Raw genomic sequence first — 20562 nt, forward strand, 5'->3', positions numbered from 1 at the left:
GCGGTTAGCTGAAGCAATCTGAAGCAGGGCTGCAGGGAGGATTCCCTGCACCAAACTGCTGGGAGAAGCAGATCTGGGTTTGGAACCTGTGTGTGCAGTTTAATACCGAGTTGATTTGTGTAAACATGTGGTTCTGTGGACCTGGCTGTTCTCTGTGAACAATCTGCCCACTCTTGGGTTGTAACGCTGGTTTACCTTTGCCTGGTTGACCATTTGTGGCTGCTTATGAGGCTTGAAAACTGGATTCAAAGGTTTGACTTTGAGACAGGCTGCCGTCCTGTTTGCAAATGGTAATTGTCCAACTTTTAGCCCTCGGTTACCGCTGGGCTGGCGGAGCTGTGCCACAGTGAATTATCTGGACTCTACAGTCAGCAGTGAATGGTGCTGATCTTTCCTCCTTCCCTTGTTCTCTCCTTTTTAGGTAGGAGACCATAAATTCAGCGCTCACCGGATTGTTCTGGCAGCTTCTATCCCGTACTTCCATGCCATGTTCACCAATGACATGATGGAGTGCAAGCAGGATGAGATTGTCATGCAGGGGATGGATCCCAGGTAACGTCCCACAGCACGGGAGCAGGGATATCCAGAGGGACCGTGAGCGCTCTGCAGGCCTTGGTGTTGTGCATGCAAGGCTTGAAAGCCTACCCTCTGTGTGAATGGCGTTAGAAAATATTTTTCTGTTAGTAGGGTCCCATGCTAGCTTGAATTCAGTGGATTTTCTGCCCTTTCTCCCCCTTTTTTAGTGCGCTTGAGGCTCTGATCAACTTTGCCTACAACGGTCACCTGGCCATAGATCAGCAGAACGTCCAGTCCCTGCTGATGGGGGCAAGTTTCCTCCAGCTGCAGAACATCAAAGATGCTTGCTGTACTTTCCTCAGAGAGAGGTGAGGCGCTGTCTTTTGGCTGAGCTTACTGCTCCCCAACAGCAGCAAAGTTTTAGTCATCTGTGTCAGGCTTGGGAGGATGTGGGATGTCTCCTGCCAGCATGGTGAGGAGGGCTGCGTCTCCCGAGGCTTGTCATTCTCATTGCATATGAAGTAACTTCTCTGGCTTGTGAGATGCTACAGCTGGAACACGACAAAAGGCCTTGGCCAGCCATGGGAATTAATACCTAGAGCAAAACAGCACGGACATTTCAGTTTTTAAGAGTTAGCTAGCCAGTTAACCATCACAGTGGTTGGTGTGTGACTGCCTCTACCACTAACGAACCCATCCTCGCAGTAATTACCCTTCCTGCTGCTGCATGTGGAAGAGGGGAGAAACAAAGAGGCTCAGCCAAGGAGCTGGACAGGAGGAAGCTGTGGCAGACCCATAAATTGGTCCCAGGTTTTTCAGTTCCCTCACTGGTGTTTGCCTGCAAGACTCTTCCAGCAGCATGATCTGGAAACTGGAAAACTGGGCTATCCTTTGGAAACGTACGACACGTGTTTTCAGATCGTGCCAGGGAGTCTTACGTGTTTAGTTTCCCCAGCCTGACTTCTCTGCAGCTGTTCAGTGCATTCCATGGTGTGATATTAAACACATCTACCAAATAAATGGAACATCTCAGCCACTTACTTTTCTTAACTTCTAAATAGAGGTATCTTAAAATCAGGGGCTGGGAACTAAAAAATGTTTTTCCTCTGTGTTTAAGATGCCTCAGTTTTCCATCCTCCTTGCATCCTGAGTTTCTGCAGTTTAAAATTATGTAAGATGACAAGAGCGTTCATTTTTCTTGCAAAAACATTTTATTTGAGGTACTGGATATGACACCAAGCCAGGAAGAGATGGGTTGCATTGATTTTTGAGTCCCTACTAGCTTGAGGTGGTTGTACCTGTGTGTAGATTAAGCAAGGTGATATGGTTTCTCAAATTTAGCAGCCACAGTTCTCCCAGATCTACCAGGAGCCACTAGGTGTCCTTGGTGAAGACCTGGATTTGAGGGCTCAGCTGTCACTTTGGTTAATGACAAGAAAATAAGTGGACTCTGACCGTCCTGAAGAGCTGGAACCTGCACGCTGAGCTCTTTCTTAAATAGAATGAAGATACAGGATATTTTTAGGCACCTGTGCACAGACAGGTCCATAGTACTGTAACTAAGTCCCATGTGAGCCCTGAGAGTCATCTTCTTGAGAAAGTAATCTTCCCCCCCCCGCCCCCACTCCGCAGTGCTATGTATTTGCTCGTACCACAGTGTAGGGCAGTAACTGAGGGCATTCCCCTCCAAAGCGGACACAAGCGGTGTCATGTCCTCACATGCATCTGGATGCCCCTGTCAACAGCTGGGCCTCATTTTTGCAGACCATTAGACACTGAAACCATCGTTTTCCCCACACAGGTGGCATTTAGTTAAGCATCTGATGATTAGTGCCACAAAATAAGACAGCTATCAGCTGCTGGAATGGTGACATGCCTCTACTGGGCAGGGCTCCTTGTCTGGGCAGGAGTGTCCAGGACATGTAGGCGTTTCTGTAGAGCACACGGCTGTAATGAGTATCATCTTCTCCAGCTTCTTTTGTGCCACTGAGCAGCTTTACACAGTAGCTTTGGCTGTGCCAGAGAGGGGCTGGGATCTGGAGTGGTGCTTCTCACTGTCTAACCTCCAACTGCAAAAGCAGCTTTGGTGATAAAGCCTCCTTAATCGCAGGAAATGGCTTTATGAAGCTGTAACAGATGCTGCTCTGTAATACTTGGAAAAGATGTAAGATGAAAAACAGATGTGTGACTGGTATTTGTGCGATGTGCTTGAATCCAGCTTTGTCCAACATTGGAGTGATTTTTTTTAAAAAAAAAAAAAGGTGCTAGATGCACAGCCCAGGCACACCAAGATGTGGGAGGGAGGGATTGCTGTGCAGAGCCTCCCGTATCGCCTCAACTGACAGCCTGCAGCCTTCACACAGAGCCAGCTGAGTCTGTCCAGTGGCTCCTTGGCAGATCTGAGGTGACATTTTTAAGTTGTGGTTTCCATCCTTTGGCTCTGCTGTGGATTCACCTTCAGATCTCTGTGTAGATATGTTCATCAGGGAGCTGGAACCTGCCATCGTTGAAGAGGACACAGTATGGCTTTTGCTGCTTCATGTATCCTCAGAGGCTTGCATTGCTTCACTGAACCCATTTGTAATTCTTCCTATCCTTCCATTAAACCGTTGTTATGTTGCTCTCCTCTTCCCCCCTTTCCCAGGCTTCACCCAAAGAACTGTCTGGGAGTGCGGCAGTTTGCAGAGACCATGATGTGTGCGGTGCTCTATGACGCTGCCAACAGCTTCATTCATCAGCACTTTGTGGAGGTATCTATGTCCGAAGAGTTCCTGGCACTGCCTTTTGAAGACGTCCTAGAGCTTGTTTCTAGGGACGAGCTCAATGTGAAGTCTGAAGAGCAGGTGTGTATCTGGTGTAGGTGTCAGCCAAGGCAGTTTTTTCCTCAGAGGGTTTCTGGTTGCTTGGGAGTGGAATGGGATATGACCCTATTCCTGGTCTGGATGAAGCCGAGAAGGTGTGCTGGTGCAGTGGGGAGGTGCTAGGCAGAGCTGTGATGACTCCCTGAACCCCACTTGTCTGCGTTGTCAATGTTACCTTGCGCTGAGAAGTGCCCGTTAGAGTTTCTCAGACAATAGGTTGTGCAAAACATTGGTTTAAGGTGTTTTGATTCACCAGTGGAATCTGTTGGGCCCTGGTCCTGGGGAAGAGGGGCTGAGGGTGTTGGCAGGAGCAGGGAGCCCTTCCTCACAGGGCTCATGTTCAAGTCCAGAGGACTGCTTTTGAGGCATAAAGAATTTGCTGCAAGTGCTGCAGCATTTTATAACAGATGTTCCACTGAAATTGTCATCAAGAGCCTCCTCTAGATTGGCTTGTTTCTAGGAAAAAACGGAAAGCAGGGCTGAACAGCTTTAGGGTGTTCCAGCAGCCTTGAGAATCCATCACGGTGGACCGACAGTCTGCAGAAGAAACAGAGCCTGTCCCTGAGCCAGTAAATCTGTCCTGCTCTTTCTGAGGAAGTTACTAAGGAGGTGACAAACGAGAAGCAGACCTACAGCTATGTCCATGTAGGGAAAGAGAGTGCTTCATTAATCAGGCTGTCTGGAATGCCCCTGAAATGGGGAGTGGAACCTGCTTCACATTCCAGCTGCATTGCTATATCATACCACAAACTTGTCTCTTGATGTTTTTTCCAAGTGGCTTGTTTGTGGAGCAGGTAGGAGTGCAAAGGGTCTGTCCCTGGTGATGTTTCCTCGTGCACTGGCATCTGCCAGCCCTCCGTCTTCGGAAGTGGCAGTATTTCAGCGCAGTGCAGCTTATCTGCTCATCATAAAGCACCTTGTAGAGCAGTTGTGTTTTGGGGTTTCTTTAAGCTCACCCTGGTGCTGTTGCAAAAGTCCTTTTGCACTAAAGCCTCAGGAATGGTGATGTGGGAGACTCCGTATCTCCACAAAAGAACGACTTTGTAATTTTGTTCTAGTCCATGGTACTACTGGACTTTTCTCCACCACCACAGGCTGCAATAAGAGACCACCCAAAGCAGGTGTGTAACCTGGTTTAGAGGGCAGCTGGCCTGTGAGGTGGTGGCCATGACCCCAGTGACCGGTTGGTTCTCCTGCGGCTTCTGGGAGATCGATAGAGGTTTAAGATCTCCCCGAGCTGAACCTGTGAACAGAGGTGAGGCTGCAGCGTGTAATGTTGGCCTTAGAGCGTGACCCCTGGTCGGTGCAGCTGCTGGGGACACTGTGCTCAGTGAGAGCTCTGCCTGGGGTGACAGTGACAGGGCTCAGATTTAGTCATCTGGATGTAAGCACAAGGGTGTGGAAGGACAACCTAGCTCAGGCTTTAACTGTGAGAGTCCTCTTAACTGAGAAGTACGTGTCTGCAATTAAACTAGTCACCAGGCTCAGTCTGTAACCTGGAGTACTCCAAAACACGGCGGGTGAACGGTGTTTTGAAGAAGTCTGTCTCTCCGGTGTCTGCAAAGGGAGCCTAGAGGGACCAGCTCATCTCTAGACATCTACTGTGTGGGCATCCAAAGTTAACATCGAAACCGTCCTCTGGTTTTTCGTAGAGCAGCACCCTTCTCTTTTCTTCCCTGGTTTCCTGATTTTTGACACTAAACAAACAAGGTTTTGCATTCTGTCCCACCTTTCCCAGCTCCTTCCTCTCCCTGCAAACACTTGTACTAAACATCCCATCCCACGGGACAACAGATCAGTATTATGGCAGACTAAGCTGGAGGCAGAGGTAGCGATGCCAAAGCCAAGCCACCCAAGCATCACGCAACAGGAGAGCCTTCTGGTGCAACGTGGAGCATCCCTGTTCTGTCCTGAAATAGTGTGGCCTGAGATGGGGGAAGGTCATTGTCAATATGTGGTTTCTTCTCCATCAGACAACTGGCAGTAGTAGGAACTTGCAAAAAACCCCAAAATAATCCCAAAATTGTAACTTCCTATGCCTCTCTTCCGGCAGGTATTTGAAGCTGCGTTAGCTTGGATACGGTACGACCGAGACCAGAGAGAGTCATTCCTACCTGAGCTCCTGTCCAAGATCCGCCTGCCCCTTTGTCGGCCTCAGTTTCTCACTGACCGCGTGCAACAGGATGACCTGGTCCGCTGCTGCCACAAGTGCAGGTGAGGCTTGGACACGGGGTTAGAAACCACTGAGGGGAGGGTGGCCCTCAGTGGGGTTGAGGTAGCAGGGATGTGGTTTAGCAGTCTCGGAGACTGAAATTCTCTCTTTCTGTAGACAGAGCAAAAATCCAAAGCACCCTCCTCAATTTTAACCTGGCAGCAGGGCCATGTTGCCTTCTAGAAGTGTTGGAAATAGTGGGGGGAAAGTCAGTTGCTTAAATCTGCATCTGACTTAAGACGGTCAGATTTCATCATATCAGCCAAGCTCTCTAATTATTTGGCTTTGGTTTCAGGGATCTAGTTGATGAGGCAAAAGATTATCACCTCATGCCAGAGCGCCGGCCACACCTCCCAGCGTTCAAGACCCGTCCTCGGTGCTGTACATCGATTGCAGGATTGATTTACGCTGTTGGAGGACTTAACTCAGCAGGTACCTTGCATATCCGCTCCCCACAGAGGAGAGCAGTGTAGTTTTCATGATGGGATAGTGAACTTCCCTCATGGGAAGCGTTGAGCAGCGTCTCCTCCTCTGTGCAGCACATGGACCCCTCTGACATGCTCAAGGTGGCTCTTCCCATAGTTTAATGTCTTCCAGCTAGGAATTCTGTCTAGTCAGGTTTATTTAGGTCAGTATTCTTGCATATCTTAAAGATATTTTGGAGATGGTATTCTTGCCCAATAGCAACAAGCAGAACTTGGAGGTTATCTAGGTGATCACAGCCTGGCCGGGGCTGGAAGGGCCCCCTGGAGCCCCCCAGCCCACCCCCCTGCTGAAGCAGCTCTCCCAGGCCAGGCTGCACAGAGCCACGTCCCGGCGGGTTGGGATGGCTCCAGAGAAGGAGACCCCACAGCCTCTCCGGGCAGCCTGTGCCAGCGCCCGGCACCCTCCGGGGAAAGAAGTTTGTCCCCAGGTTCCGCAGGAGCTGCCTGTGGTGCAGCCTGTGCCCGCTGCCCCTTGTAACTGTCTGCTGGAGCCTCAGACAACCCGCTTAACCTGGGACGTGGGCTCTGACTAGCGGGTGCGTGCTGGGCACCTTCGAGTCACCCCGCTGGGATCCACCCCGCGGTCACGCAGGACAGGGCTGGTTTATCCTGCAGAGAAGCTGCGATCCCGGGAAGCAGCGACACCAACAGCTGTGCCGCTGCAGGGCTCTGCTGCCCCTGTGAGGCTGTGAGGCCCCACTTCCACAGCCTGGGACTTGTCGGGGTTGGGTTCAGAGCAGGGGCGCCCTTTGACACGCTCCGTAATCTTTTTGCGTTGTGGGGTGCGGTTTACGTGAATTTTTCAGAGCAGGCTCACTTTGCAGGTGAGTAGAGATGTGGCTGGGAAATGCCGCTGACTCGACTTTGATGTGGGAGCAGGGAGGCTGGAATAGGATGTGTCAGAGAGATCCCGATGTCTCCCTGGAGAAGAGCAGGCAAAGTCCTTGTGCAGACCCACCTTTGGCATCGGCACAGAACGCCTTGTGCACCTCTGCTACAGATGGGCTTGCTAGAACGGTGTTTTATCAGGTCTCCCCCTTTTAATTTGAGTAGCAAATTTTTATGCAGGTGACTCGCTGAATGTGGTAGAAGTCTTTGATCCCATTGCCAACCGCTGGGAGAAGTGCCAGCCGATGACGACAGCCCGCAGCAGAGTCGGGGTAGCGGTGGTGAACGGACTGCTCTATGCCATTGGCGGCTACGACGGCCAGCTGAGGCTGAGTACTGTGGAGGTTTACAACCCAGAGATGGATTCCTGGTCCAAAGTGGAAAGTATGAACAGCAAGCGAAGGTAGGTGTGGCTTGCTCAGTGGGAAGGGGACCTTTGAAGCAGGAGGGGGCAGGGGTGGGGAAGTGAAGTTGTAGGAAGGCTGGAGGCATTGGGCGGTGGTGGGTGCTGAACGAGAGGTTCATGTGTGGGGAAGGAGGCAAAGGAGAAGGAGGAGTGGAGCAGTATGGAAGCAGGTGGGGTTTGCTTGGCCACCTTTGGGGCACTCATGCTGATTCTGGGTACTGCTTGCCGGTAAGAGGGGAAAACTCAGCAGCCCAGCAGTTCTGTCTGTGCATCACGGCACTGACAAGGAAAGCTGTTAATACCTTGGTAAGTGAAGTGCAGCTGAGCAGCGTGGGCTGTAAGCTACAGAGATGTAGATTTTCATAGAATCCTAGACTGGTTTGTGTTGGAAGGGAACATAGACCCCCCAGTCCCACCCCTGCCACGCGCAGGGCCCCCTTCCCCCAGCCCCAGTGGCTCCCAGCCCCGTCCAGCCTGGCCTTGGGCACTGCCAGGGCTGGGGCACCCACAGCTGCTCTGGGCAGCCCGTGCCGGCGCCTCGCCGCCCTCACAGGGAAGGATTTCTCCCTCAGCTCTGATCTCCATCTGCCCTCTCTCAGCGCAGAGCCGTTCCCCCTTGTCCTGGCGCTGCAGGCCCTTGGGAAAAGCCCCTCCCCAGCTTCCTCGCCGGCCCCTTTGGGTGCGGGAAGGTGCTCCAGGGTCTCCAGGAGCCTTCCCTTCTCCGGGCTGAACAGCCCCAGCGCTCCCAGCCCGGCTGCACAGCAGAGGGGCTCCAGCTCCAACAGTTTTGGTGGCGTCGGGGAGTGAAATCAAACTAAAAAGAGTGGTAATTTTCTGCTGGTGAAGCCTGTAAGGGTTTGAACTGGAGTCCCAAAGGAGGTGGTCAGAGCCTTGTTTCTTCATATTGTGGTCCTAGTTGGTAGGTTAAGCACTGGAGAGCACTGTGTAAGAAACTGCTGTCCTGCTAGGAATCAAATAAGTCATTTTACCATCGCTGGCCAGTGCTGGCATCTTCTTTCCCTACCAGAAAGCATAAGAAGCACAGCTGGAAAGGAGAGTAGTATTTTTATCATTTAGGGAGATAAGTTGACGTCTAAGCAGAAGGTGTCTGTGCTTGATGAACAGAGCTGCGCGGCTCCCGACCAGCCTCGAGACCGCTTTGTGGTTGGGTTTGGGAGCTTGACCCTGCGTTACTTTGAAAACCACCTCTTACGTTGTGTGATCGTCCTGTCCTCCCCACCGCAACACAGTAGCTGCCTCCACATTTAAACATCTTCCTGGCATCCAGGGTTTCTGCTGCAGTTCTCCTTGCACTCACACCCGGTCACTAAGAGTTGTCAAATTGTTCATTTTGCTGCAGGCTTTGCAGCACGTCTTTACCGCAGTGGTTTGTCTGGCTTGGGTTTTTTGTGGTCTGAGATGTTGATCGCTTGGGAAGAGCACACTGCAAGTGGCTGAGCACATGAAATCCTGGGCCCAAGGCTCCCATTTGTAGCAGAAAAACTCAGGTTTTCCATAGCAGTGAGGTTCCTGGGAGCTTTTCCCACAGTGAGAGGCAGCTGCTTTTCCAGGATGGGGTTGTTCTGCCCTGAAGCCAGGCAGAACAGGTGTTGGATGCTCTTGTGCAGGGGAAGGTGTCAGTTATTGCACAATCTGGTCAGCTCCAGCTGTGGTGCTGGGGTTTTACCGCTGAGGATCGTGTTGCCAAGCTTTTATGAGAAGCTTTGACTACACTTTCAAGGTGGGATTCAAGCCTTTTGTCTGAAACGTCTCATTTGATAGCCTTTTTGAGTCAAATATGTGACTTACAAGGTGCAATGACAGGGTCAGGCACCTTGGTTTAACAAGCCTCATGTTTGACAGCAGTTAGCGCATCTCCTGAGCCTGTGGAGCAATGTCCATCACCAGTGTTATCTCTGACCAGCAGCGGTGGGGAAGCCCTTCATGGGAAGCAGAATTGCTGGGATTTTCACCCATGATCTGGGTCAGAATCTCTCCCTGTGTTTTTTTGTTTAGTTCCTTTGATCAGGAAAACGGGGTGTGCTTGTGCCACGAGCATTGCTGGTGACCTGTGAGGCTCAGAGCTCGGGTGGGATTGAGCGGTTGAGCAGCCTGGAGGTGAAGCCGGGAAAAAGGAGGGGGCTGGGTGGGGTGGAGGAGGGCGATGGCAGGCAGCAGGCAAGGCAGGGTGTGCAGATGTACTGTGTGACATGTGGCAGCACCTGCGGCTGTCTCAGGGGGTCCTGCTTTCGTTACAGTGCAATGGGAACAGTGGTGCTGGATGGTCAGATCTATGTATGCGGTGGATACGACGGAAACTCATCCCTCAACTCTGTGGAATCCTATTCTCCAGAAACAAACAAGTAAGAGCTCTTCATGCCCTACGGATTATCCCTCTGTTTGCTGCTAGGGTAGTGCCTTGCTGTGGCACTGCCAGGTGTCCAGGCTGTAAAAGGAACATGGTGAACGATGCAGAAAAGCGTTTGTATCTTGACAGTGGAGCAGCATCTGTCTCCGCAAGAGTTTACCTGGATGCAAGCAAATGGAACCATGATTTAAATAAAACAAGCGGTGAAGGGAGGGCTACTGGCACCCAGTGCTAGAAAATGAGATACAGTTGAATAATGTGGGGGGGGGGGGGGGTGTGCTGTACCGGCAGGACCCTTGCTAACCTCTCCCCTTTCCTGGCAAGGTGGACAGTGGTGACCCCCATGAGCTCCAACCGCAGCGCTGCTGGCGTCACTGTCTTCGAGGGCCGAATCTACGTGTCGGGAGGGCACGACGGCCTGCAGATCTTCAACAGCGTAAGTCTGCGGGGTGCTGGTTCCTGCAAGCCTGGCACAGAAATAAGTCTACTGCTGGTAACCAAAGGGTCGGGCTGGGGCTGGGAAGGCTCTGTGCCCTTTCCCTGTGCACCCAAAGTGCCGTAAGTGTTTGCACGACCAAATTCTGTCATTTCCAGGGCCCTCCTTCTTGCTTGGGAAGAAATGAGCTAGCCAGGTACCCACTGGGAACTGGGCTGGAAGTGCTGCTCTTGTTCCCCAGTGCCAAAAGGATTGAGCTAGTGCATTTTGTTGTCTCCCAGTTTCCTTCACTTTCTAAATAATTTTATCGTTGCACCCCTGTCCCTTTTTGAGCTCTGAAGTATCCCAGATGTCAGGCTTTTCCCTCTGCTTTCTGTGCCTGTTCCATGGCTTCAGCTTTAGAAGCAGATTATCTTTGAAACAAGCTTCATAGCAGGAGGAGTTGGTACGAGGCCAGCTTGCCTTCTTCCACCTGTGTTTCAGTTTGCCTGTTCTCTAAAGAAAAACCTGATGTGGAACAGAAAAGACTCATTCATCTCCTCAGGAGCGGAAATGTGGGGAGCTGTATCCGAGCTGGGTCTGCTGCTAACACTCGGCTCTCAGAAATTTGTAGTAAAGGGTTTGTTGGGAGCAGTGAGAACTATTTCTGCCTTGCTCAGCAGATTGGGGCAGGCTGTTGTCTGCAGCCTGAAGTACCCCAGAGCCAAGAACTACAAATCTGCTTCTCCAAGCACATTCCTGAGCGTGCCAAGTTTGGAGCAGTGCTGGAGCCCTTGCAGAAGGGGTCCATCTAATGGTCTCTCCAGAAATGCAAGGGATGCAAAATGGTGGTTGGTTGTATTTTTTTTTTTTTACTGCTCCCCACCACCCCTGCCGAGGTGCCAGATAACCCATCTACAAACCTACCGACAGGAGAATGCCAGCCTTTTCCAAAAGTGGCAGAGGTTACTGTGCAGAGGAAGGGGGGGAAGTCCTGCCCTTTGCCACGGGTGCAAGATGTAGGCTTGAACTGCATCAGGAGCAGTGGTTGCCTGACATGAGAAACTAGAAAGTGTGAACTGTTACAGCTTAAATCTGATGCCTGGGCAGAATGAGGAGCCTCACGTAAGGTTAGGGGACACTTAGGGAATTGCTAAGGACAGCTTAGACGTGCATCTCTTGGGTCTGAGAGAGCTTTGGCTGGTTCTGCCTTGGGGCATCATGTGTGCGTGAGGAAAATTAATACATTAGAATGAAGACAGAATCCTGTGGCAATTGAACTTTTAAGTGAAGGGTGTTCGATCCTTTTGGTGCTGAGGCTCAGATACCCATTTAAAACACCACGCAGAAAGTGATGAAAGGGGCAAGAGGTAGAGGGAGCATTTTCAAAGCTGCATTTGCCATGGTCTCTGAAGCATATCTGGTGGGGAGAGCAGTCTCTTTCCCCAAATTTGTCCACTCCAGCTTGACGGTGAGTCACTGGGCTGTCAGAGGGAGCAAGGTGAAATGCAATGGCTGGTGGGATCCAGGATGTTAGAAAAGCTTAATAACAATACAAAATCTGAATGTGTGAAGCTGAGACACAAAGCCCGCATTCCCTGGCCAGCTTGCACTTGCATGTTGAAACATTCTGTGTGATCCGTGCCCCGCGGTAGGTCCCGAGCAAGGGTCCCTAACGCCGTGTGCTCTCTGTCACTGCAGGTAGAGTACTACAACCATCACACAGCCACCTGGCACCCGGTGGCCAGCATGCTCAACAAGCGCTGCCGCCATGGAGCCGCCTCGCTGGGCAGCAAGATGTTTGTCTGCGGAGGGTACGACGGGTCAGGCTTCCTCAGCATCGCTGAAGTGTACAGTTCCATGGCGGATCAGTGGTACCTGATCGTCCCCATGAACACCCGGAGGAGCCGTGTCTCCCTCGTTGCAAACTGTGGCCGTCTCTATGCAGTGGGGGGTTACGATGGACAGTCCAACCTCAGCTCGGTAGAAATGTACGACCCGGAGACAAACCGCTGGACGTTCATGGCCCCGATGGTGTGCCACGAGGGCGGGGTTGGCGTGGGCTGCATACCTCTCCTGACCATCTGAGAAGGAAGCGGTCGGGGGGGCGGGGGAGGTGTCTTTTCAAGGACAGTACAGGGAGAGGGTCGAAGAGTGTTCTGTGCTGTGATACCCGCAGAGGTGTGTTTCTGGGTGCTCAAGTGTCATTCACAAACACACATGCACAGACAACTTGACAAAACAATCCCCACCCTTGCCTTCTTGGGCTGAGGCTCCCAAAAGATCAAACGTTTTGAAATATGGTGCATCTACAGACCTGCTCGCCTCCCTCTGCCACCCATTAGCCACAGCTCCGAGCCAAGGCCAAGCGAATCCCTCCACTGGCTGTTGGTTTTCCAAACAGCCCTGCCGTCTGCTTTCTGCTGCACCTTGGGGAAGTGCTGTTGTAGGCTGGGGGAGGAGGGCAGGCTGAATTGCGACATAAAAACGGCTGCTGTAATGACTTTGGAAATACAGCTGCATCTTCTGTCAGCAGCAAAATTACCCCAATACCCCCAGGCCTCGGTCAGCAGCGATGTTTGGGTGTCGTGGAGGCTTGCTGCTGGCCATGGGTGGCTCTCACCTGGCGTATTGAAACAAAAAACCCACCGACATCAGTTCTCAGACCCCATTCAGGCTCTGCGTTCTAAGGTGCTGCTTACACAAGACATCACTGGCTTCTCAAAGCAGAGCTGTGCTTTCTTCAGCTCGATGGGGAAAACTTCTCCACAAGAGCCGCATGATGGAGAAACTAGGAAGAGGAGATCTGGTCGGTTAAACCATTGAATCGTTTTAGCAAGCTTTGGAGGGGAAGGCTGAACGTTAAATGACACTAAGCAACAGTCTTAGGATTTCAAAATGGGAAATAGGCCAAGATGTTAGTTATGAAGATGTCCCTTAAATTAAATACTGAGATATTTTCAAAGTTGATGTTTAGGAGGCAGCTGGAGCAGAGAAGGGGCTAGGATCTTTCAGGAGGAGCAAAGAAAATAGGTGTTGAATTTGTCAGCTCGGGCAGATCAAGCACTGTGCTTGCACGAGGAGCTGCGGTCCCTGGGTGGGGGCAGAGGGACAGCTGCCCAAGCGGGGCCGCTTCGGGCAGGGAAATCCCCCACAGGGACGCAGGGTGAGCACCTCTGCAAAGGGCCGGCGGCATATCGCACGTTGGTGGGGCTGCTGCAGCTGTGGCACGGGCCAGATCCACACCCTTGGTCTTTCCTGGTTTGCTTTGCTGGGAAAGGTCTTTGCGGTAGGTTTTGTGCCAGGAAACTTCCTGCGGCAGGGCCAGAGCCGCTGCCTGGCATGAAGCAGCACGGCAGCTCCCTGCCTGGGAACTCCTTGCCTGCATCAGCGCTTCTCTTGCCCGAGTACAAAACCCAACGGCGGGCAGGTGGGGACAGGCTGCTGCCCCCCCACCTGCTCCAGCAGGACAAACTCAACACTAATCCCGCTGGCAGCAGCAAAGGGATGGGCATCTCACCCCCTGCCCTGCCCAGTCCCAGTGTTTTGGGGGGCTCGGAGCCTGTCTCTCCTGTCCTCTGCCTGGCTCTGAACTGGGAAGAGATGGATGTTCATCCCAGCCCCTAAATCCGGACCCCCCAAACTTGTTCGTAACCTGACTCCCAGTGTCATTTGGGATTTTAACTTTGGCTGTATATGTGGATGTCTATATATTCAGGTACTATGTATATTTTAGGTATATATAATGAGTATATCTGGCTATAAATGTGATTTGTCAGTATATATCTTATTTCCTCCATGTACATCAGCCGCTGAGTTCACTGGAGGGGGAATTTATTTGGGGGTTCCGTGCTGCTAAGACTCTATAAAAAGGAAAAAAAATAGCCAACCACCCACAAATACTGGGATTACAATTAAGTCTCTTTTTTGGGCTGTGGATTGCAGGAATAACTGAGCCTGCACGGCAGTGTGGGCTTTGCAGAAGGGGCAGCCTCCGGCTTCGCGGGGCAGGACCACACGGTGTTCCCGTCTCTCTGCCAGTGTTCCCCAGCATTGAGTGCTGCTGCAGGGAGTCGTGTAGCTCATGCTCTTGTGGACCTGCCTCATCTCCCTCCCCACAGCATCTTCTCTTCCCCAGGACACATCCTGATGGTCGCCATGTGCAGAGGAGGCTTTGAGAAGCGTGGGGCTGCTCTCCTGGCATGCTGTTTGTCCCATCTCCCATCCCTTCTCCTTCCCAGCATCTCCCAGCGGGGGCTTTGTGTCTGTTAAGAACACAAATACTGACTCAAAACACACTAGAAAGTCTTTCTTGCAATAGCCAGGGTGTGTTAATGACCCACAGGTTCCCAAGCTGATGCTCAGCAGCACAGTGGTCCCAGGGCACTCAGCCATGCTGCTTGGGCTCCCAGGGTTTTGTTCCCCAGGGCTTTCTTTGCTTTTCCGTTGTGGAGGAACCAAAGATAAAGGGGAGCTCCTGGCCCTTCAGCAAGGCTGCAGCACCTCTGTCCCGGGCCCCAAAATGCTGGCGTTCGTAAGGGAACAGAAAAATCCTGAATTTTGGGGAAACAAGCCCTGGTCACCCAGGAAATTTAAACTGGGAGAGTGTAAGCCACTCTGTGCAACCCTCAGTAAATCCCTGTGTCCTCAAATTCAAGGAAACCCCCAAAATTTTGCAAAATGCATGAAGGATCCTCATCATGCCAGCATGTTTATGTGTCTGCAAACCACGCTGCACTCCCTGCCACGGCCCTCGAACCTGCTGTGCTGCTTCCCCCTGCAAACACCCCACCACGTCCCCACCCTGAAAGGGCACTTTTACTGCCATTTAACCCTTTTTATATTAAAGCCAAGAGAAATGTCTTCCCTGGCCAGCTGGTGCGGTGTCTTTGGGTGAGGTCGGGGGGGGGCGCGTTCTGGGTGAGATGGCATGATCTCTGTCTGGGCACAGGGGTCAGCTCAGTCTGAGCTCTGAGCAGAGCGAGAGGATTTAAAAAAAAAAAAAACACCAAAAACTGTAAAGAAAAGGGAGAGGGCAGGGGGCTCCTGTTTTTTCTCTCTGTGGGAGCTGGGAGAATGTTCTTGCGGGACGTCGAGCGTGGCTGGATGGATCCCAGGGGCATGAGTTGTACCATCTTGCCCTGAAATTGGGAGCAGACGAAGGGAAGGGGCCACTGAGGGGGATTTCAGCCTCACCGAGCCTCCAGCATCACCACCATCTCCGCCAGGTCCAGGCAAGCGCCTGCCACGGCGCCGTGCCAAGGAAAACACGGGCAAACCGATCCCCTCCCCATGGCGGTGGGGCCGCTGTTTATCCTGGAGGCGAAGCTGGCCGAGCTGGGGGCCCCGAGCCGAGCCGGAGCTGGTTCCCGAGCCGTCCCAAGGCTTCCCACGGCCACATGGCGCTGGTGCTGGGAGCCATGCTGCTGGCGGTGGGTGCCGCGGTCCCCCTGGGGCTGCCGGCTCCCCGCGACCTGGCTCGTTCGGTGCTGGAGACCCACGGGCAGGAGCTGAGGCTGCTCAAGCTGCTGGGAGTCACCAGGACGGTAGGACTGGGCGGTGCGGTGGGTGCAACTGGGTGCCCCCAGCTTGGGCACCCACCCTGGTGGGGACCCCTTTCCCTGCCGGCACTGGGAAGCCACCGACCACTCTATCCTTTTTCTCCCGGCAGACGTTTGACTGGGGCACCCATTTCAGCATCAACTTTACCGCCCGGCAGCCTGCCTGCCCCAAAAACCTCCCCGAGCAGCGCGGTGCCGGCTGCCGAGCCCGCCCGGGCAGGGTGAGTGTGGGACCGGGACCCCCCCAAACCACGGAGGGGGACAGAGAGGTGTCCCCAAGGTGCTCAGGGTTCATATGTCCCCCAGGTACAGCGATGCACGGCCCAGGTCTCTGTCTTTGCCTTCCTGCCCGACGTGCCGCTGTCGATGGTGGAGTGCAGCCGGGAGCCGGTGAGACCCCAGCACTGGGGTTGTGTCCCCCCCTCAACACTTTGGGGATGTTCTTTGGTGGCAGGTGAAGCCCACCCTTATTTCTCCTATTAGCAGCCCGGTGGCAGCACCCAGCCCCACTCCCCTGGCACCCCGCGAGTCTTCAGCACCAACCCGGGTCAGCCATCATCATCATCATCATCATCCTTGCGGCCACCCCCACGTCCTCGGACCCCCATTGGCAAGTCCCTCCCAGGGACACTCCGTCACCCCTTGTCCCCAGCGGAGCTGGAATAAAGATATTTTGGGGTTGTATGTGTGCATCTGTCGGGGGGGGTGACAAATTGGGGGGCTGGGGAGCCCCCCCCAGTGTTGGGCAACAGGGATGGGGCAAGCCAGGGGTTGCACAAGCCCAGGGGGCACCAACCCGCCACAGGCAATGCACCCCGATCTCTGTGGGTCCCTGCCGGGGGGGAGTGGGGATGGTCCCCACGGGGGGCCCACAGCCCCCCCATGCCCACCCAAAGGGCTGCAAGGGCTGGGGACACCTGGGGAGCAGGGCCGTGTCCCCGAGGGGGACCAGACGTGTCACCATCTGCAGGTGGAACATGCTCAGGGCCCCCCCAACCTGTGTTCCCCCACCCCAAAGAAAAAATCTCCACTCCATGGGCTGTTTGCAGAGGGGAGGAGCGGAGCCCCGGGGCGGGTTCCCCAACTGCCAGGGTGGAGGATAAAAAGGGACATGGGTAGCCGTGGGGACAAGGATGCTGAGCTCCTGGGTGCTGGTGCTGGGGGTGCTGGGGGGGGCCTGTGCCCTCCCGGCCCCGTCCCCCCTGGCCTACACCCAGGCGCTGGCTCAGGCTGTTGACTCCTACAACCAGCGCCCCGAGGTGCAGAATGTCTTCAGGCTGCTCAGCGCCGACCCCGAGCCCGCCCCGGTGAGTGTCACCCGTTCGTGACCCCCCACTCGTGACCCCCACACTTGTGACCACCACCCCGCTCAGGCACCCCCACTTGTGGTCCCCCACTCACGATACCTGGACTCGGGCTGCTCAGTGCCACCCACCAAGCCCACCCCAGTGAGTGTCACCACAACGCATGACCCCCCCAACCCACTCGTGACCCCCCCACTCAGGCTGCTCAGCGCCAAACCCAAGCCCACCCTGGTGAGTCTTGACCCACCCCCCGTGATCCCCTCACTCCTGACCTCCCACCCAAACTGCTCAGTGCTGACCCCAAGCCTGCCCCATTGAGTGTCACCAGTTGTGACCACCCCCCTTCGTGACGCCCCACTCATGTTCTCCCCCCACTTGTGACCCCCGCGTTGTGATACCCCACTTTCGATCCCTTACTTCGGCTGCTCAGTGCCAGCCACCAAGCTCCCCCCAGGGAGTGACCCCCCACGCATGATCCCCCTGAATCATGACCCCCCCCACTTGTGATCCACCCCCCACTGGAGACCACCCCCCGCATGATCCCCATACTCCTGATCTCCCACCCAAACTGCACAGCGCCAACCCTGAGCCCGCCCCGGTAAGTACCACCCACCCACGATCTTCCCCACTTGTGCCCCCCACCCACTCGTGCCCCCCACTCACTCGTGTTCCCCACCCATGATCCCCACACTCCTGATCCCCCACCCTCACTGCTCAGCACTGACCCCAAGCTCACCCCTCGGAGTGCCACCCCCGCGTCATCTCCCCCACTCCCGACTCCCACCCACCCATGCCCCCCACCCACTCGTGTCCCCGCAGGGGGTCGAGCTGAGTGCGCTGCGGGGGCTCAACTTCACCATAATGGAGACGGAGTGCACCGCCAGCACCCGGGTGAACCCCGACGACTGCGACTTCAAGGAGCATGGGGTCAGGATGGGGATGGGGATGGGAACACCCACCGGGGGGTCCTGGGGGTCCTCACTGGGGTCCCTGGGGTGACTCTGGGTGTCCCCTCTTCCAGGTCATCAAGGAGTGCTCGGGGCCGGTGCAGTTCCTGCAGAGCTCCCCTGAGATCGACCTGCTCTGCAGCGATGCCTCCTCCAACGTGAGTGGGGGGCCAGCACTCACCCCCGCACCCATGGGTGGGGCGTTAGGTCTTGGTGTCCTTCCTCCTGCCCCACAGCTCAGGGTCCGCTGTCCCCAAAAGAGACACCACCCCAATGGCTCCAGCCCGCGGGTGGTGGAGGGTGGGATAGGGGGTCCTGAGGCACCCACAGGGTGCTGGGTGCCGGGTGCTGGGTCCTGGGCAGGGTGCTGGGTGTGGGGACATGGGTGTGGGGTGCTGGGTGTGGAGTCCTGGGTGGGGGATCCTAGGTGGGGTGCGGGGTGTGAATCTTGGGTGCAGGGTCCTGATGGTGGGGTGTGTAGGGTGCCAGGTGCTGGGCACAGGATCTCAGGTGCCAGGTGTGGGGTGATGGGTGCGGGGTCCTGGGCAGGGTCCTGGGTGTGGGGACCTGGGTGCAGGGTGCTGGGTGCAGGGTGCTGCGCAGGGTCCTGAGTGCAGACATGTGAGTAGGGTCCTGGGTACAGGATTTTGGGTACCATGTCCCACGTGTGGGGTGCTGGGTGCTGGGTGAGGCGGCCTGAGTGCAGGGTGCAGGGTGCTGGGTGCTGGGTGCAGGGTCCCAGGTACGGGGCCCACAAGTGGGGTGCTGGGTGCCAGGGAGCCCCCCTGACCCCAGTGACCCCGCTGTCCCCTCGGCAGCCGGTGCTCATCCAGCGGGGCCGCTTCGGGCGCTTCCTGAGCAGGATCCGGCACTTTCGGCCCCGGATCAGCTTCAGCGTCCACGCCAGGGGCAGCATCCGCCTGGGCTGACCCAATAAAGGGGCCGCTGCGGCCGCTGCATGAGCCGGGCTCCTCACTGCCTCCCGCGCGCGGCACGGGGAAACTGAGGCACACAGGGCTCCTCTCCCCACACCAGCCCCACGTGCGGTCCTCACCCGGGGGTAAATGGCTTGGCCTGGAGCCACACACGTCCCACCCTACATCCCCCCCATGGCACCATCCTCCCCACAGCATCATCCTCCCCATGGCATCATCATCCCCATGGCATCATCCTCCTCACGGCATCTTCATCCCCCCCTTAGTGTCATCATCCCCTCTGTGGTGGCATCATCCCCTCCATGGTGGCATGATACCCCCCATGGTGTCATCCCCCCCATGACATCATCCCTCCCACGGCATCATCCCCCCCATGGTGTCATCGTCCCCATGGCATCATTGTCCCCACTGCCCTTCGTCCCCCCCCAAAACCAGAAGCAATGGCAGCGGGGAGGCAGGGAGGGAAGGAGCTGTAAAAGAAGGGCCTTGGGAGGGGGTCAGCTTCCGAGGGACCCCCCTGTGACAGTCCCCTGCTCGGGGGGGTCCAGGCACTGGCCTCGGCTGTGCCACTGGCGCTGTCACCAGCAGATCAGAGTGGGGACATTGGGGCATGGGGACACAGGGACCCCTGCACCCCAAGAGTGGCCAGCCTGGGGTCACAGCTGCAGCTGCAGCACCAGTGGTCCCATGGGACCCTGGAGATGTCTCCCCTGTCCCCCCTGTCCCCTCCAACCCTGCAATATCCCAACGGTCCCATGGGCCCATGCCCCACATGCACCCCTGTGGGGACCCCACAGCTGGCACAGGCTCCTGGGGACCCCCTGCCCCCCGAGGTGTCTCACTCTGTCCTCCTTGAACCCTCAGGAGTCAGGGTGGGCGTGATGGAGAAGTTGAGATGCCACAGGGAACTGATGGGGATGGGGACGGGGACAGGGTGATGGCACCCACCAGGGCAAGATGGCACCCATCACTGGGTGCCCAGCACCAGCCCAGGGAGGAAGCATCCCCCCTGCACCCCTAAACCCCTCCCCATGCAGAGGTTCTGGTGTCCCCATGGGGATGCCGGGGGACCCGGTGGTGTCCCCGGGCTGTGGCACTCACCGAGGTGAGCTCAGGGTCAGTGCTGAGCAGCCTGAAGGCACCTCAGGGTGTTGGCTGAAGGTGTAGTGAGGGGGGCCGAGAGGGCACTGCCAGCACCGGCACCCAGGAGCTCAGCATCCTTGTCCCCATGGCCATCCCTGTGTCCCCTTTTATCCCCCGCCCTGGGGCTCTGCTCCTCCCCTCTGCAAACAGCCCACGGAGTGGAATTTTAGGGGGGAGGACAGGAGGGGGACAGGTTGGGGGGGGCCTGAGTGTGTCCCATCTGCAGATGGTGACATGTCTGTTCCCCTCAGGGACACAGCCCCACCCACCATGGGTCCCCAGCCCTCAGAGCCCCTTGGGGGGACTGTGGGCCCCCCATGGGGACCATCCCCACTGCCCCCAGCAGAGACCAGGGCGCCACCGGGCATGTTGCAGGGACATTTATTGGAAGCGGGGTGCCCAGGCGAGGGGCAGGGGTGGGGGGCACCCGTACAGCCCCGCTCAGGCTTGGGGCTGCTTGAGGTTGAGCTTGTCGCGGATCCAGATCCTGCTGCACTGGAAGAAACCCCTGAAACGCTCCT

At 55.5% G+C, this 20562-nt stretch overlaps 2 protein-coding genes across 3 annotated transcripts in view; both read left to right on the forward strand.

The window, feature by feature from the left end:
* KLHL18 (kelch like family member 18) overlaps positions 1–15014 on the forward strand; it is a 29269-nt gene extending 14255 nt beyond the window's left edge. Inside the window, exons 2-10 of one of the 2 annotated variants that reach the window (XM_040591452.1) lie at positions 422–552; positions 744–884; positions 3161–3359; positions 5431–5591; positions 5885–6021; positions 7128–7365; positions 9627–9731; positions 10061–10172; positions 11853–15014. In XM_040591452.1, coding sequence (XP_040447386.1) covers positions 422–552; positions 744–884; positions 3161–3359; positions 5431–5591; positions 5885–6021; positions 7128–7365; positions 9627–9731; positions 10061–10172; positions 11853–12239 — 1611 coding nt within the window. In that variant the 3' untranslated portion in view covers positions 12240–15014. The remainder of the gene's footprint in view (positions 1–421; positions 553–743; positions 885–3160; positions 3360–5430; positions 5592–5884; positions 6022–7127; positions 7366–9626; positions 9732–10060; positions 10173–11852) is intronic. The other variant, XM_040591453.1, reaches the window with a different exon arrangement.
* A 1813-nt stretch (positions 15015–16827) lies between these two features.
* On the forward strand, positions 16828–18925 carry LOC121087913 (cathelicidin antimicrobial peptide). The gene is made up of 4 exons (XM_040593443.1): positions 16828–17019; positions 17836–17943; positions 18038–18121; positions 18782–18925. Exons 1-4 carry the CDS (start codon positions 16846–16848, stop codon positions 18890–18892), a joined length of 477 nt encoding a protein of 158 aa, XP_040449377.1. The 5' UTR covers positions 16828–16845; the 3' UTR covers positions 18893–18925.
* The last annotated feature ends 1637 nt before the right edge of the window (positions 18926–20562 follow it).

The sequence above is a fragment of the Falco naumanni genome, chromosome 4 (genome assembly GCF_017639655.2).
Source record: "Falco naumanni isolate bFalNau1 chromosome 4, bFalNau1.pat, whole genome shotgun sequence".
NCBI classification, from domain to species: domain Eukaryota; kingdom Metazoa; phylum Chordata; class Aves; order Falconiformes; family Falconidae; genus Falco; species Falco naumanni.